The following is a 15,708-nucleotide window of genomic DNA, read 5'->3' on the forward strand; positions in this document are numbered from 1 at the left end:
TTCCAATAAAGCAACAACCAGTATTCTCCCCTTGGACCGTAGTTCTCATTATATCACAATTGTTGGCAGGTGTTCAATAATATCCTGCCCAATGCCATTACATTCAACTTGTGCCCAAAACCATAGAAAACCACCCTGAGGTGACCAGGGTCTACTGGCTAGCTCTTACCTGGAAACTGAGATGCTGCTTGCCCTCAGTCTACCTCATCTCAAATGAGCCCTTCCCCAGACGATGGAGGCTTGAGCCCCAGTATTGCCTCTGGTCCTGGCAACCAATGATTCTGCCAGGACAGGCCTGCAAGGACCAAATGTGCAAGGCAGACCACCCGTTGTAAATAATCAAGCCCTCTTACCCTGTGGAGCTGTGCCAACTTCCCCTCCTGACACTCCAAATACGAGGAAATCTATCTATGTCTAGTTCTTCAAAATCAGAGGCACAGTTGTTGTAACAATCATTTCTTGGGCATGTGGAAAAGAGGAGAATGATCTTTCCTCCAAAATCTTGGGCAGGAGCTGCTTTCTGACCACAAGAATACTGGTACAGTTCTCAAGGCTGTAAGGGAGGGCATCAAAGTGCCATTGTGGTACATGCCGGGGCTCTTGCTCTACTCTCCAAATGAACTTGAACGGTGTGCCAAAATGCACCTTTTTTCCCCCCAGGTACCCAAAATCTCTATGCTGTGTTAAACACCCCAGATTGATATGTAGGTAGGTAAGTAGGTAGCTAGGTCGCTAGGGAGAGAGACAGACAGATGTCTTCATGATGGAGTCCTGGTAGGTTTTATCTTTTTGGAAAGTCATAACCATTCTTTGTTATCTACTTCTTGCCAGATAATTATCTATTGTGGGCTAGATTTATTTGTATTTCTATGGGATCAGTTATACTGTGTCTGCCTTCACTTCTTCACTGCTGATTTTAGTTTGTCTTCTCTATCGTTCTGACTTCATTAGAGACAGGTCTGTTGACTTTGGGGGGTTTTCTGAACACCAACTTTTCAGAAGTTGGTGATTGTTCCTATTTTTGCTTTATTCTACAGTTTTCATTTCTGTCTTAGGTTTCAATTGCCTTTCTTCTGCTAATTTTGAGCACATACGGTACTTTCTTCACTTTCTGAGAGACAAGAACGTGATTTGTGCTACAGCAAGAGATGCTACAGAATTCTCGACTAAGCTATGTGGTCAATGCCTTGTGTGCAAGTTTACGTGTCCATGGAAGAAGGAAGTCCTGGTGATTTCTTCTTAGCTGTCTTCCTGATATTCTGATTGATTTTAAGGTTCTATATGAGAAGTTGTCAGTACATTCCTCTGAGAGTAGTACCCCAGAATGATTTTACTTTTCTCTTTTTTGATCTCAGTCAGCTATATTTTCACATGGCACCGAGACATTCCTGCCACAGTCATGCATTGATGCTTCGTTCCAAAAAGGGTCATGAGTAGATATAAACACAGTTCCCTTGAGAATGTACGCTTAATAACAGAATGGATCGAGGTTGGGCAGGGTGAAGGGCAAAGGTATCTGGGGACTCCTTTTCCAGAGAACGATGATGAATGTAATATATACGGGGAAGTCTTTTATCAAAGCGCCAACCTTATCCACACAGGAGTATCCCTAAGAGAAAGAGTCTTTATAAATATATTGAATGTGGGAAAATTCTTAACCAGTCTTCCAATGTTGGTGGTCATCAGAGGGTTCATGAGGGAAGAAACCATTGCAGATGTGATCAACCTGGGAGCATGTTTAGTCATTCATCAAGATTCAGTACAGGTCAGACAACTGGAACGGGAGAGGAAAGTTATATAGGTAACGTATGTGGCAAAGCCTTTGACCACCAGCAACTGCATAGTGGACAGAAACCTTACGAATGTGAAGAGTGTGGCAAGAGCTTTAAATTGTGCCCAACCCTTACTCAACATAAGTTAACTCATATTGGAGAGAAACCTTACCAATGTAAAGAATGTGACAGTGTCTTTAACCAGTTCTCAATCCTTACAGGATATCAAATAATTCATACTGGAGAGAAAACATACCAAGATAAAGAAGATGGCAGTTCCTTTACCCGGCCCTCATCCCTTACAAGACATCAAAGAATTCATACTGCAGAGACACCTTCCAAAGGTAAACGATGTCATAAGACCTTTAGGCATCATTCACAACTTTCTGAACATCACAGGATTCATACTGAGGAGAAACCTTATCAATGCAAAGAGTGTGGCAAGGCCTTTAACTGGCGCACAGCCCTTAGGAGACATCACAGAATCCATACTGGAGAGAAATCTTACCAATGTAACGAATGTGGCAAGGTCTTTGGGCACCTCTCAACCTTTACACAACATCGCAAAATTCATACTGGAGTGAACCCTTACAAATGTGGCAAGGCCTTTTCCCGCCAGGCACATCTTAATGTACATCACAGAATCCATATTGGAGTGAAACCTTACCAATGTAAACAATGTGGCAAGGCCTTTGGGTACTTGTCAAACTGTATAAAACATCGCAGAATTCATACCGGAGTGAAACCTTATAAATGTAAAGAATGTGGTAAAGCTTTTAACTGGCACTCAGCCCTCAAGACACATCACAGAATTCATAGTGGAGGGAAACCTTACCAATGTAAACAATGTGGCAAGGCCTTTACCCGGCCCTCAGCCCTTACAAAGCATTACAGAATTCATACTGGAGAGAAACCTTATCAATGTAAAGAATGTGATGAAGGCTTTTACTGGCGCTCAGCCCTTAAGTTACATCAGAGAATCCATAGTAGAGAGAAACCTTACCAATGCAAAGAATGCGGCAAGGCCTTTTCCCGGGCCTCAGTCCTTACAGAACATCACAGAATTCATACTGGAGAGAAACCTTACCAATGTAAAGAATGTGGTAAAGCCTTTAACCGGCTCTCAGCCCTTAAGACGCATCGCAGAATTCATACTGGAGTGAAACCTTACCAGTGTAAAGACTGTGGCAAGGCCTTTTTCCACCAGGAACATCTTGATGTACATCACAGAGTCCATACTGGACAGAAACCTTACCAATGTAAAGAATGTGGCAAGGCTTTTGGGTTCGTCTCAAACTTTATACAACATCGCAGAATTCATACTGGAGTGAAACCTTACAAATGTAAAGAATGTGGCAAGGCCTTTTCCCGCCAGGCATATCTTAATGTACATCACAGCATCCATGTTGGAGAGAAACCTTACCAATGTAAAGAGTGTGGCAAGGCCTTTAAAGTGCACTCAGAACATACTCGACATCACAAAATTCACAGTGGAGAGAAATCTTACCAATGCAAAGAATGTGGCAAAGCCTTTAACTGTCTATCGACCCTGAAGAGACATCACAGAATTTATAGTGGAGAGAAACCTTACCAGTGTAAAGAATGTGGCAAGGCCTTTTCCCGCCAGGAACATCTTGATATGCATCACAGAGTCCATACCGAACAGAAACCTTACCAGTGTAAAGAATGTGGCAAGGCCTTTTACCGACAGGCACATCTTAATGTATATCACAGAATTCATACTGGAGAGAAACATTACCAATGTAAAGAGTGTGGCAAGGCCTTTAAAGGGCACTCAGAACTTACTCGACATCACAAAATTCACAGTGGAGAGAAACGTTACCAATGTAAAGAATGTGGCAAGGCCTTTAACAAGCAATCATCCCTTAGACAACATGAGGGAATTCATACTGGACAGAAACCATACCAATGTAAAGAATGTGGCAAAGCTTTTAAGTGGCAGTCAGCCCTTAAAAGACATCACAGAATTCATAGTGGAGAGAAACCTTACCAGTGTAAAGAATGTGGCAAGGCCTTTTCCCGCCAGGAACATCTTGATATACATCACAGAGTCCATACCGGACAGAAACCTTACCAATGTAAAGAATGTGGCAAGGCCTTTTCCCACCAGGCACATCTTAATGTACATCACAGAAATCACAGTGGAGAGAAACCTTACCAATGTAAAGAGTGTGGCAAAGCTTTTAACTGGCAATCGGCCCTTAAGAGACATCACAGAATTCATAGTGGAGAGAAACCTTACCAGTGTAAAGAATGTGACAAGGCCTTTTCCCGCCAGGAACATCTTGATATGCATCACAGAGTCCATACCGGACAGAAACCTTACCAATGTAAAGAATGTGGCAAGGCCTTTTCCCGCCAGGCACATCTTAATGTACATCACAGAATTCATACTGGAGAGAAACATTACCAATATAAACCAGTGTGGCAAGGCCTTTAAAGGACACTCAGAACTTACTCGACATCACAAAATTCACAGTGGAGAGAAACCTTACCAATGTAAAGAATGTGGCAAAGCCTTTAACTGTCAATCGACCCTTAAGAGACATCACAGAATTCACAGTGGAGAGAAACCTTACCAATGTAAAGAGTGTGGGAAGGCCTTTAACTGTCAATCGACCCTGAAGAGACATCACAGAATTCACAGTTGAGAGAAACCTTACCAATGTAAAGTGTGTGGGAAGGCCTTTAAAGGGCACTCAGAACCTACTCTACATCACAAAATTCATAGTGGAGAGAAACCTTACCAATGCAAAGAATGTGGCAAGGCCTTTACGCATCACTCAAGCCTTACCAACCATCACAAAATTCATACTGGAGATTGACCTTACCAATGTAATGAATGTGGCAAGGCCTTTTCCCCCCAGGCACATCTTAACGTACATCACAGAATTCATCTTGGAGAGAAACTTTACCAACGTAGAGAGCGTGGGAAAACTTTTGATTACTGTTCATCTTTGACTTATTAACAGAGAATTCATACTAGAGCAAATCTTCTAAATGTTCAGACTATGACAGAATTTCTAAGGACTGCTCCACTGTTATTCCACATCAGATAATTCATAGTGAAGAGTAATGATACCCATTGGGAATGTGGCAAGATACTAAAAGCTTAAACCCTGATTCTTCATCAGAGAATACATACTCGAGATGATCTTACCAATACAAAGAATTTGGCAAGCCTTTTAATCTGTACTCAAGCCTCATCCAACATCAGAGAACTCATACTGCAGAGAAAACTTACAAAGAATGTGGTAAAAAACGTTTCAGACTGCTCAAGCCTTACTCATTACCATACTTCCTGTTGCACAGAGATGTTACCGATGTAATGAATGTGGCAAACCTCTAGCTGGACCTCACAACTGCCTCAGTATCACAGTTTGATACAAAAACAAAAGTATAACATGTAAAGGGAGTGGCCATGCCTTTAACTGGAACTCAGTCATGACTCAGTATCTCCAAATGCCTACTTGGGGATAATGTATGAATAAGGAAAGACCTTTTTAAGTGTACACTTTGGAAAACAAAACCATACAGAGAGGAAAGTAACCTGAAAGGTATAGTTAGTCATCTAGTTATCTGAACATCAACTGTCAATAAACGTCACAATTCACAGTAGAAAGGAGTACATCGGTCACTCTATTCAGACATTATTCTCCATAAAAATACTTAACCATATGGGATAAAACAAAGCTGAACACTTAGATATCGAATATGCAGGTATGCCTGAAAATAGACACGGGGCTGGTTTTTGCATAGGAATAAGTAATTTCAACGTGTTTTTGTTTTACCTTGGCCCTCTTTAAGATGTTGACTACAAGTATTAATGTATTTGTGCTCCCAAATCACTTCAGAAAATTCACGGATTCCCAGTGGGTGTTGAAAGTATGTGGCTGATTCTTCCTGCATCAAAGATATCAGATGCCCTTCCCTCTTAGGTGGGACTCCTGCATACCTGATTTTCCATGGAAGATGGAGGACAGTATCATGTACAATCTATGAACAAACCTAACTGGAGATGTCACTTATGTTTCTAACACTGATGTAAGTTATTATGAAATGGGTGTTCTGAACGTCATTCTTGAACATTTATTAAAACTGAAAACGTTTCTGAATGTTACAAATAAAATGTTTTGTTTATTGGTTTTGTGTAGTCCAGACACATACTGAGACAAGTTCTTAACAGATGTAGTTAGAAGTAGAGAATACCAGTTGATGTGGTTGAAAGGAAGAAACCTTCACACATAACAGAAAGGGAGTAACTAACTCTTCCCTAACATGGCATAGGATTATACACTGACCTCTTTTAAGAATTACCTCAGGTCTCAAAGAGTTTTAGTATGCAACATTAAGGTGTTAACAAAATAGATTTTTATAAGATGTCTCCTTAAAGCCTCCTGGTAACCACAAAGCAAAACCTGTAGTAGATACACAAAACCCAAATCGAAAGGAATCAAAGTACACCACTTTAGAAAATCAACAAATCACAAAGAAACAGACCAAATGGATAAGAAAGGGGCCAGTAATTCTACAACAGCTAAAAACATGGAAAACAATGACAAGAGTAACTCCATCCATACCTATGTCAATACTTACTTTAAATATAAAGGGACTAAATTCTCCAACCAAAAGATACATTGGCTGAAAGGAAAGAAGTACACAAACTAACGATATGTGCTGCCTTCAAGAGACTCACTTCAGCTGTAGGAACACACTCAGGCTGAAAGCACAGGTGTGGAAAAAGATCTTCCATGCCAATGGCAAATGTCTTCAAGAATTCTTTCTTGGCCATCAGCTCTGGACCACCCCACTATCACCCCAAAACTTGCTCATTCGCATGTATCAGGGAAAGCTCCATTTGTAAACGCGTGTCCTTCTGTGAAGCAGAAAGGAGGAGAATGTGTAAATTTACAAAAACTCTGATCAGTGGAGAAGGCATGGATTGAAATCTGGACAATAACCATACTCATGGTTACTGTGTTTTCCTTGCTCACTTCCCAAATGCTTCCCCATAGAATCGTGTGTGGAGTTTGCATTAATAATCATTGCTGCTACCCTCCCCCTCAGATTCCCTCAACTGGTGTGGGTGGAAACAACAGTGTTGTTTTAGTGAAGTGTTCCAGGGATTTCTGTTCTGGGATTTTTACATCAATACCCAGGATTCAGGGATTTGTTTTCTCACCGATTCAAAGAATAAAGAGGTGGACACAAAATGAGCAACAGGCAAAACTTTATTAGAGTATAAGAGAGGAAGAGTAGTAGCAAAGCTCTCTTTACGGAGAGGGGGCATTGGAATGTGAATACCAGTGACAATAGGCAAGGGCCTTGGTGGCATAAGGTTCTGGTCTCTTCCCCTTCCCTTCTGCCTTGTTCCTTCTCAAGTCCTATGCATACTGGATTAACAACTCAAGTTGCTGGGTTTTCCCTTCCTGATTGGCTCATTTCCGTTGCAGGAGGGGTGGTCTATGGCCATATTGCTCCTTGTGGGTTTTAAGCTTTATCATCTACTACTGGTTTTTAGTTAGGTCTTTAGTCAAATTCCTGAAGGGGAGTAGGTGGTGTCTGTCACATTCTTAAGAGGAACCTTACAGCTGAGGAGGTTTTCTGTAGTCAGACATTCTCAGCATTGTTCCAAAATGTGTTTTCCCCACCCAGGGACCTCAGGTCCTAATGGTTCCCTGTCTCCCTACTGAACCCTATCTTTTCCTAACAAAATGCTAAGGGAAGCCAGAGTTAAGCCCAAAAGGCTTCCCATTAAGTTATCAGAGTTGAGTGCAGGTTTGGCTCAAGGGTCTCCGGTAGAGGAGATGGGGAAGGTCAGGTCCATGTAACACACTGTTCCTATGCTCAAGCAGAATTTGTGGGCTTCTGTGGGGAGGGGAGGCCCCCTGAAAGCAGAGACAGGAAACTCAGAGGCTGGCCTCCACGTGGGACACCATAGTTTCTGAATAGCTCCTGACACAAATGATGAGGAACTTGGGTCTTTTTTGCATTTCAAAGCCCTGCCTGCAGGTGACCAGGCTACTGGTGAAGAGGTTGCAGTGGTGGCTTTAAAGGCATTTGCTCCCACTTCAGCTGGGATTTCTCCACAAAAATCTTCTGAGAAAAATCTTGAAGAGGCGAGGAAAGGAGAAATGGCCAATTCTCAGGTAAGCCTTGAGTCCATTGCAGGAGGACCTGCCACTTTGTTCTCAGGATAATCCATGCATGTAGAAATTGCAGGGCACCTGGGTGCTTCATTCAGTTGAGCATATGACTCTTGATTTCGGCTCAGGTCTTGATCCCAGGGACCTGCTATCCAGCCCTGCATCAGGGTTCCTTCTAAGCTTGGAGCCTACTTAAGATTTTCTCTGTCTACCTGAGTCCCTGTCCTCCATTTGCATGCATGCTTGCTCGCTCTCTCTCTCTCTCTCTCTAAATGAAAAAAAATTGTAAATACCAATGGTTTTATTTGTTTAGTCTTATGGTTCTGCTTTAGGTTTTCACCTAATTTTTTCTTTAATTTTTTTCAACGTTTATTTTGTTGAGACAGAGACAGAGAGCATGAACGGGGTAGGGTCAGAGAAGGAGGGAGACACAGAATCCAGAACAGGCTCCAGGCTCTGAGCACAGAGCCTGATGTGGGGTAGAACTCACAGACCGCGAGACCATGACCTGAGCCGCAGTCGATGCTCAACCAACTGAGCCACCCAGGCGTCCCAGGTTTTCACCTAATTTTGAACATTTCAGAAATGATATTCTAGGTTATGTCTTCAGAACACTCCTCCCCTATATCCCAGAGACCTCTCTCCCTTTTCTCCAACCTGGCTTCTAGTAGGGCAACAGCAGTTGTCACTCTGAATTAAATTCCTACAAGTATTGAAAATATTCCCTTTGTGACAAATCCAGAGATGAAGGTGTTGAGGCCAAGTGTCCTGTTGCTGATGGGGTCTGGTCCTGGGATAGCAATCACGGAAAACCATTCCTATGTAGGTCTTATCCGAATGCTTTCTCTGCCCCGAGTAGAGGAGGATTATGAAAATGCACAAATACACAAGATGGATATGAGTCACAGAATAACTTAGAATGTTCCTGCTCTTGAGGATATGGAAAAGCTACTTTGATGTATGCTAGATATTCAGGACATGGCAAGTATATGCGATAAAGTCTGTATAAATCCACTGTGTCCTTAACTTGTTTATGTTGTCATTTACCGTTTGGGGTCACAAGAGCACACAGGCGATCCCGTGTCCTGTGGTGTGCCTTGGGCACTGATATCAATTTGTTTCCTTACAGCTGATGTTATCTTCTATTACTTGGGTTTGTGCTCTCTGCCAGATTCCCTCCTGTCATGTTCATATTTTTCTTGTCAGTTGTAATGATTTCAGCCAGATTCCCTGAGCAATTTCCAGACACCATCACATTTAACTGGAAATATCTTTGTCCTAGTTTCTCTTTTCTTGTATCTTTTTATCTTGTAGCTTTTTTTCTTTTTTAAGTTTTTAAGTTTATTTTGAGAGACAGAGAGAGCAGGGGAGTGGCCAAGAGAGAGCCAAGTCCCAAGTAGGTGACACAGGGTCAGCACTGAGTGGGACAAGGGGTTCGAACTCACAAATCAAAAGGTCTTGACCTAAGCCTAATTCAAAAGTCAGAAAATTGACTGAGCCATCTAGGCACCCCTTCCTTGTAGTTTCTGAGGAGGAGGACAAATGCAAAAGCAATGCGGATAAAATTAAAATTTCTCACAACTTACAATCCCTGCAGGAATACTCGAGACTGGCCAAGGAAGATATTCCTCAAGGAATTCACAACTGCTTTAATGTTGATGCTTTCCTAGAGGCAAACAGCAAGCTTAGCTTTACCCTAGACAGACTTCCGTGTCCTGAAAGTCTTCTTTAACATATGAAATCCCTGTAGAAACTTATATTTCTTCCCCCCCCAACTTAAAGTATATAATCAACAGCTCCTCTCAATCACCCTGCAGCTCATTCTTCCCACAGATCCTGTCCCTGTGCTTTTGCACAAACAGCCTCGTTAACCAAAAAGGCTCAAGACTATTTCCTTGAACATTGTCTACTGGCCCACGTCACATTAGTCCCCACCAGACAATGAGACCCTCACTGTTGTGATGTAATGACCTCTAGGGGTCAAGGTTCTCAATGAGTCAGACCTTCATCCTGTAGCTTTTTATTTTGCTGCATAGTCATGACACACACAAACTCCATTTACTTCTGTGTATTTCAGAAAAAGAAAGAAGAATCACATAATTACCATGTTTGAGTGTCTTAAAATCCTGAAATAAAACAGCACAAATGATGAATGAAATAAAGCTTTCAATGAGGGGCACGTGCATGGCTGAATTCATTAAGCGTCAGACTTCCACTGAGGTCATGATCTCACCAGTCCTGAGCTGGAGCCCAGCATCAGGTGAACAGGAACCATGCCTCTCCATTTCTCTCTCCCTCTCTCTCTGCCCCTCCTGGTATTCTCTCTCTCCCTGTCTCTCTCTGTCTCTCTGTCTCTCTCCTTAGTAATAAGTAATTAAAAAATAAAATTTAAAAAAGCTTTCAAAAACTATATTAGCAGATCATGGAGTACTACGGTCAAGACAACTCTTGGGATACTCTGTGGCGCCAGATAGTTTATTGAAGTAGCACAGGGCAGGACCCGTGGGCAGAAAGAACTGTACTTTGGCTGCATGAAGCTTCTATGTTCAGGGGGAGGGTAGGTGCACAGAGTGTTCAATCACAAATGTTTCTTTAAATTTCTACGTGTAAAACTGCGTCTGCAAGATTTCTCTGGTGCTTACCATTCAGTTCAATATGAAGCAGTGGTGACATGTACCCGTGGTCATGAGACCCTGTAAAAATGTACTAACCAGGGATACCTAGGTGGCTTAGTCACAGCCTGGAGCCTGGAGTCACAGCGTGGGGTTCTCTCCCTGTCTCTGCCTCTCCACCTTTCACACCGTGCTTACCCACGTTCTCTTTCACAATATAAATAAACTTAAAGAAAAATGTAGGAACCAGCCTTTATTTGATGAATGTCCACATAATACAACTGTATGTTAGCTTTCTGTGCTACAGGTGAAAATTTTTCTGATTGTATCCCTCATCATACTAGAGTCAGAAATAACTGTTGTCTTTGTATCTTAATGTGTGTTTGTGTTGATAGTGTGAGTAAAAGACCTAAGCATCATTATCTACAATTAGTTTTATGAGTTTCATGTCACTGAAAATGTTTTGTTTGTTCTTGAGGAAGAGAGAGGCAGGGGCAGAGAGAGACAATCCCTAGCCGGCTCCACATTGTCAGCACAGAGCCTGAGGTGGGGTTTGTACTGGTGAACTGTGAAATCATGACCTGAGCCAAATTCAAGAGGTGGACACTTAACCACATGAGCCACCCAGGTGTCCTTCATTGAAAATATTTCCTAGACACCAGTATACTTTTCTACGTTTAATATCTATACAACTTCTTTGAATATTTATGGATGTGAGCATGGAATTGTATAAAGGTGATCAATTTTGTGTGCATACCTTCTTTCCATCATTCTTCAGGTTTGACACCTGCTATGGTCATTTGGTTTGGGGCCCCTCCATATATTTTGGGTGTCATTTTAGGTCAACTCCAGGTCAGATGACCTGGGTTAAAACCTGATCCCTACCACGTACTGGATGCTTGAAAAAATATTCACATGGAAATAGAAGAATAATGTGTCTGTTGTCTTAGAATATGATTTATTTTCCAATAAGTTATGAAAAACTGTGAATGCTCTCTACTAACCAGGAAATGCTTGGAAAGGTTTATTGCCATTCTTGCTATTCTAGTAGAACCTGTAATTGCTATGAATCCCATTCAGTTCCAAGTCCTCCAAAAGTTCTTGTCTTTGAGTTCTACTTCTTCGTTATTGAAATATGTATCTCTTGGCCCATAGACTAATGCCTTGTTAGAAATGCAGACATCTACCCCATCCTAGAACGCCTGAACAGTATCTGCATTTTAACAAGATCCCCAATGTCCTGTTGTGAAATTCTAATTCATATTAGAATATGCTAAATACATTTGTCACTCCCCAGAACTCTCCATTGAAGAAATAGATAGCACATGTACTGTATGATGTAAATACAATATTCAAAATGTATATGCCTGTGTTGATGCCTTCATTTGACAAATTCTCTTGAAGAAACACAGTATTTGTAAAGGTTCCTACCTCCAAGGTAAAGAATATACTAGAGCATAATACTCGGTGACAAATAATCTTACCTCACCAAGTAGGAACCTCACCTAACCCAGACCAGTTCTCCTGATCTAACTGAACTAACAGAAGTTCAGTGGTTGGTGAATCACAAAAAACTATACCAGGTGAGGATGTGAGCAAAGCAAAAATGATTTACAAGAAACAAGGAAATCACAGGGAGGAACTTCCAAATCAGATACTCACGGAGGAAGGGGGAATGGTGTCCTTTCATTTAGGGTTAGCGTGGATATTCAGAAAGGGGAGGCCATCATCTTATGCCAAGTGGAGTATAAGGTTGCACATAAGCCTTAAGAGAACAGTTGTGTACATACTCTGCATATTTCATAGGAAATGAGGTTTGTGTTCCTCCTTGGGTGAGATTTTAGTATTATAATGAGGTAAAAGGGAGCTCCTGGGTGGCTGAGTCCATTGAGCGTCCTACTCTTAATTTAGGCTCAGGTCAGGATGAAAGTCCTGAGGTCAGGCTCCACTCTGAGCATGGACCCTGGTTGGGATTCTGTCTCTCTCTCTCTCTGCCCCACCCCCACTTGGGCACGCTCTATCTCACTCAAAGACATAAGATGTAAAATAAAATGTATGTATGAGATGAAGGTACCTGTACTCACTCCGTAGTTTAGTCTATTATGCGTTTGCTTAGGTGTGAGTCAGGGGTTAATCTCCAACTGAGCTCATCCAAGCTCTTCCTCAGGGCAGTCATGACCTTTTGTTGGATGGTTTCTGTTTCCACTACAGGAGACTATACCCATGGGGAGTTTTTTGTGAAGTAAAAGATAAGATAGAAAAAGAGGTTAAGTACAATGTGGAACTAAGATCGGTGGGTACAAGCACAAGCATTAAAGTCAGGTCTTGGAGTCCGGAGTCCGGCTGGTGACATTAACTGCCTCTTTCATTTGACCTAGCATTAGGAACTCTGCCTGTGGCCACTTGATAACTGTGTTTTTTATTGCAGGGATTGCTGACATTCAGGGATGTGGCCATAGAATTTTCTCAGAAAGAGTTGCGGTGCCTGAACCACAGTCAGTGGGAACTGTACAGGGATGTGATGTTAGAGAACTACGGACACCTCCTTTTCTTGGGTGAGGATAACTCCTTCCACATTGCCCAAACCATACTCAGGGATTTGTTCCTTCCCTTGAAGACTGTCTCTTGGAATCTTCCTCTTTGCATGACTGGGATTCAGATCCCTGCAGTCAGGGAAAGAAGTAGGGGTTTGTGGATATACAGAAAAATCTTCATGGTGTTTCCTTTTCAGCTTTACCTTTTCTTCCTTAGGGTAACATCATCATTTCTGTACATTAATGACAATTCTAAAGGCTAAGTGGCATAAAACGGTATCTTTTTTGTCTTAAATACCGATTTCTACTCATTGTCATGGTAGTACTCGTAAGTGGAGGTCAAGATCTGAACATGGAAACTTCATCCTGTGTGTTCTAAAGGGGGTGTTGGGCCACAGCATTTGGGAAATCATTTTCTAGCTTCTACTCTGTCCTCTCTGCTCTACTAAGCACAATAGTGGATCAGAAGTTAGAATCCCCAAACACACTCATATTATTTTTTTCTAATAAACAGGTCTTGTTGTGTCAAAGCCAGACCTGGTCATCTTTTTGGAACAAAAGAAGGATGTCTGGGCCGTGAAGAGAAAGGAGACAGTAGCTACACACCCAGGTAGGTGAGAAGGAAGCAGATGACAGAGGTGAGGTCCAGTCGTGAAGGAGTAATTGGACCTCAGAATGTGGTTGAGCAGCTCTCCTTGAATGGAAATTAGGTTGGAAAGGCCAGTATTAGGTCTCTCCTTTCACATCAGGCATCTCCTTTCCAACATACCATGCTTTCCATTCTCTAAGGATTCTCCTTCAGTTCCACTGAGGGTTCTTCACATCCACAGTGAGGTCCTCCATAATCTAACTGGTTCTCCATTTGCTTTGAGGTCTTGCGGAAATCTCTGTGTTTCTGAGGAACTGTACGCTAATGCATTTCTGACTTCTGTTTTGCTTCTTGTGTGAAGTGTGTCAGGATAGTGGTGGGCACCTTGAGGTGAGGTGCAGAAATCCCAGGAACGCTAGAGGGAGACATCACAAGTTTTCGGGTTGATCCTTTCCAGGATTAAGGTGGCTTTCATTTTAATCATACAAACTACAGACTCAGTAATCACATCAGGTGATAAAGCAACTCCCTAATATGAGGAAATCTCATTCTTTGTTTCACTTCAAAAGTTCATTTCTTGGGTTGCCCGGTTGGCTCAGTTGGTTAAGTGCCTGGGTTGAGCTCAAGCCATGATCTGACAGTTTGAATTTGAGCCCTGCATCAGCCTCTCTGCTGTCAGTGAAGAACCCATTTGGGATCCTTTGCCTCTCTGTCCCTCTGGCACATGTTCTCTGTTTCTCAAAAATTAATATTAAAAAAAAAAAAAGAAAGTTCAGGATGCCTGGGTGACTCAGTTGGTTAAGAGTCCAACTCTTGGTTTGACTCAGGGCGTGATCTCAGGGTTTCTGAGTTCAAGCCCCACATAGGGTTCAGGGCTGACAGCCCAGATGGTGCTTGGTTTCTCCCTCCCTCCCACCGGCCCTCCTTCCCTCCCCCTCTCCCTGCTCGCTCTCTCTCTCTCTCTCTCTCTCTCTCTCTCTCTCTGTGCCCTTTCCACACTGCTCTTTATCTCTCTGTCTAAATAAACTTTCATTTTCTTTGTATTAAGTAAAATAAGAAATTTCCACTCAATGTTTTGCATTCCTCAATGGTGAAATAATTTAAAGCACCTATTATTTTCATATAATTCTATATAAATTAATGCCATAGGGGAGCTAGGATATTTAGAAGTGAAAACTCACAGCCTATAATAAAGTCTCAATTGTTACTTTATTTCTTAATTGAATCCTTTTATGAACTTATCTTGTATAATGTGAAGTCCCTGTGACTTTGTCATATGTTTTCACTCTGAGTCGTTATATAGGAGATTCCTTTATGATGTATTATATCAAAAGTCCTGATATACCATGGGCATTTGCTTTATAAGAAGTGAGGCAGACAATTAGGAAATGTCCTATGTTTAGAAAAAGAGTTAATGATAAATGTAATTTCATGTGAGAAAAAATCACTTATTATTTATTTACTCAGAATGTATCTGAATTTAATACCAAAGATTTTTTTTATAAAGCGATTGTTGGCCTATTTTCCATTTTTGATTGTGTTTATTTATTTAGAAATGAAAGGTTTGGGGGCACTTGGGTGGTTCAGAGGGTTGAGCATCTGACTCTTGATTTCAACTCAGGTCATGACTTCATGGTTTGAATTTAAGCCCTAAGTCCAGGTCTGTATCCAGTGTGGAGCCCGCTTGGAATTCCCTTCTCTCTCTCTCTCCCACCCTCCCTCCCTCTCTCCCTTTCTCTCTCAAACTTTTTAAACATTCACAAAAAAGAAATGAAAGGTTTTTGTTTGCTGGATTCTAAAGGATGGATTATAGGGGACCTGCGTAGTTCAGTTGGTTAAGCCTTCAACTTCAGCTTAGGAAATGATCTTGTGGTTTGTGACTTTGAGCCCCATGTCTGGCTCTGTGCTGAGAGCTCACACAGCCTGGAGCCTGCTTCGGATTCTGTGTCTGCCTCTCTCTCTAAGTCTCCCTGGCTTGTGCGCTCGCTCTCTCTCTCTCTCTCTCTCTCTCTCTCTCTCTCTCTCTCTCTCTGT

At 41.9% G+C, this 15,708-nt stretch overlaps 2 protein-coding genes across 3 annotated transcripts in view; both read left to right on the forward strand.

Annotated features, from left to right (window-relative positions):
- The window catches only part of LOC105259655 (zinc finger protein 420-like), a 125,404-nt gene that overhangs the window by 83,126 nt on the left and 26,570 nt on the right, over positions 1-15,708 (forward strand). For both annotated transcript variants that reach the window (XM_045046183.1, XM_045046184.1), the window contains exons 13-16: positions 1,994-2,116; positions 7,794-7,942; positions 12,980-13,106; positions 13,600-13,695. In XM_045046183.1, the coding sequence (XP_044902118.1) occupies positions 1,994-2,116; positions 7,794-7,942; positions 12,980-13,106; positions 13,600-13,695 (495 nt within the window). The remainder of the gene's footprint in view (positions 1-1,993; positions 2,117-7,793; positions 7,943-12,979; positions 13,107-13,599; positions 13,696-15,708) is intronic.
- LOC123382397 (zinc finger protein 850-like) lies at positions 2,128-4,349 on the forward strand (the record flags this gene model as incomplete). Its single annotated transcript, XM_045046891.1, has 1 exon — positions 2,128-4,349. A coding segment is annotated over one exon (2,106 nt), but the record flags the coding sequence as incomplete, so codon positions are not given.

The sequence above is a fragment of the Felis catus genome, chromosome E2 (genome assembly GCF_018350175.1).
Source record: "Felis catus isolate Fca126 chromosome E2, F.catus_Fca126_mat1.0, whole genome shotgun sequence".
Taxonomy (NCBI): Eukaryota; Metazoa; Chordata; class Mammalia; order Carnivora; family Felidae; genus Felis; species Felis catus.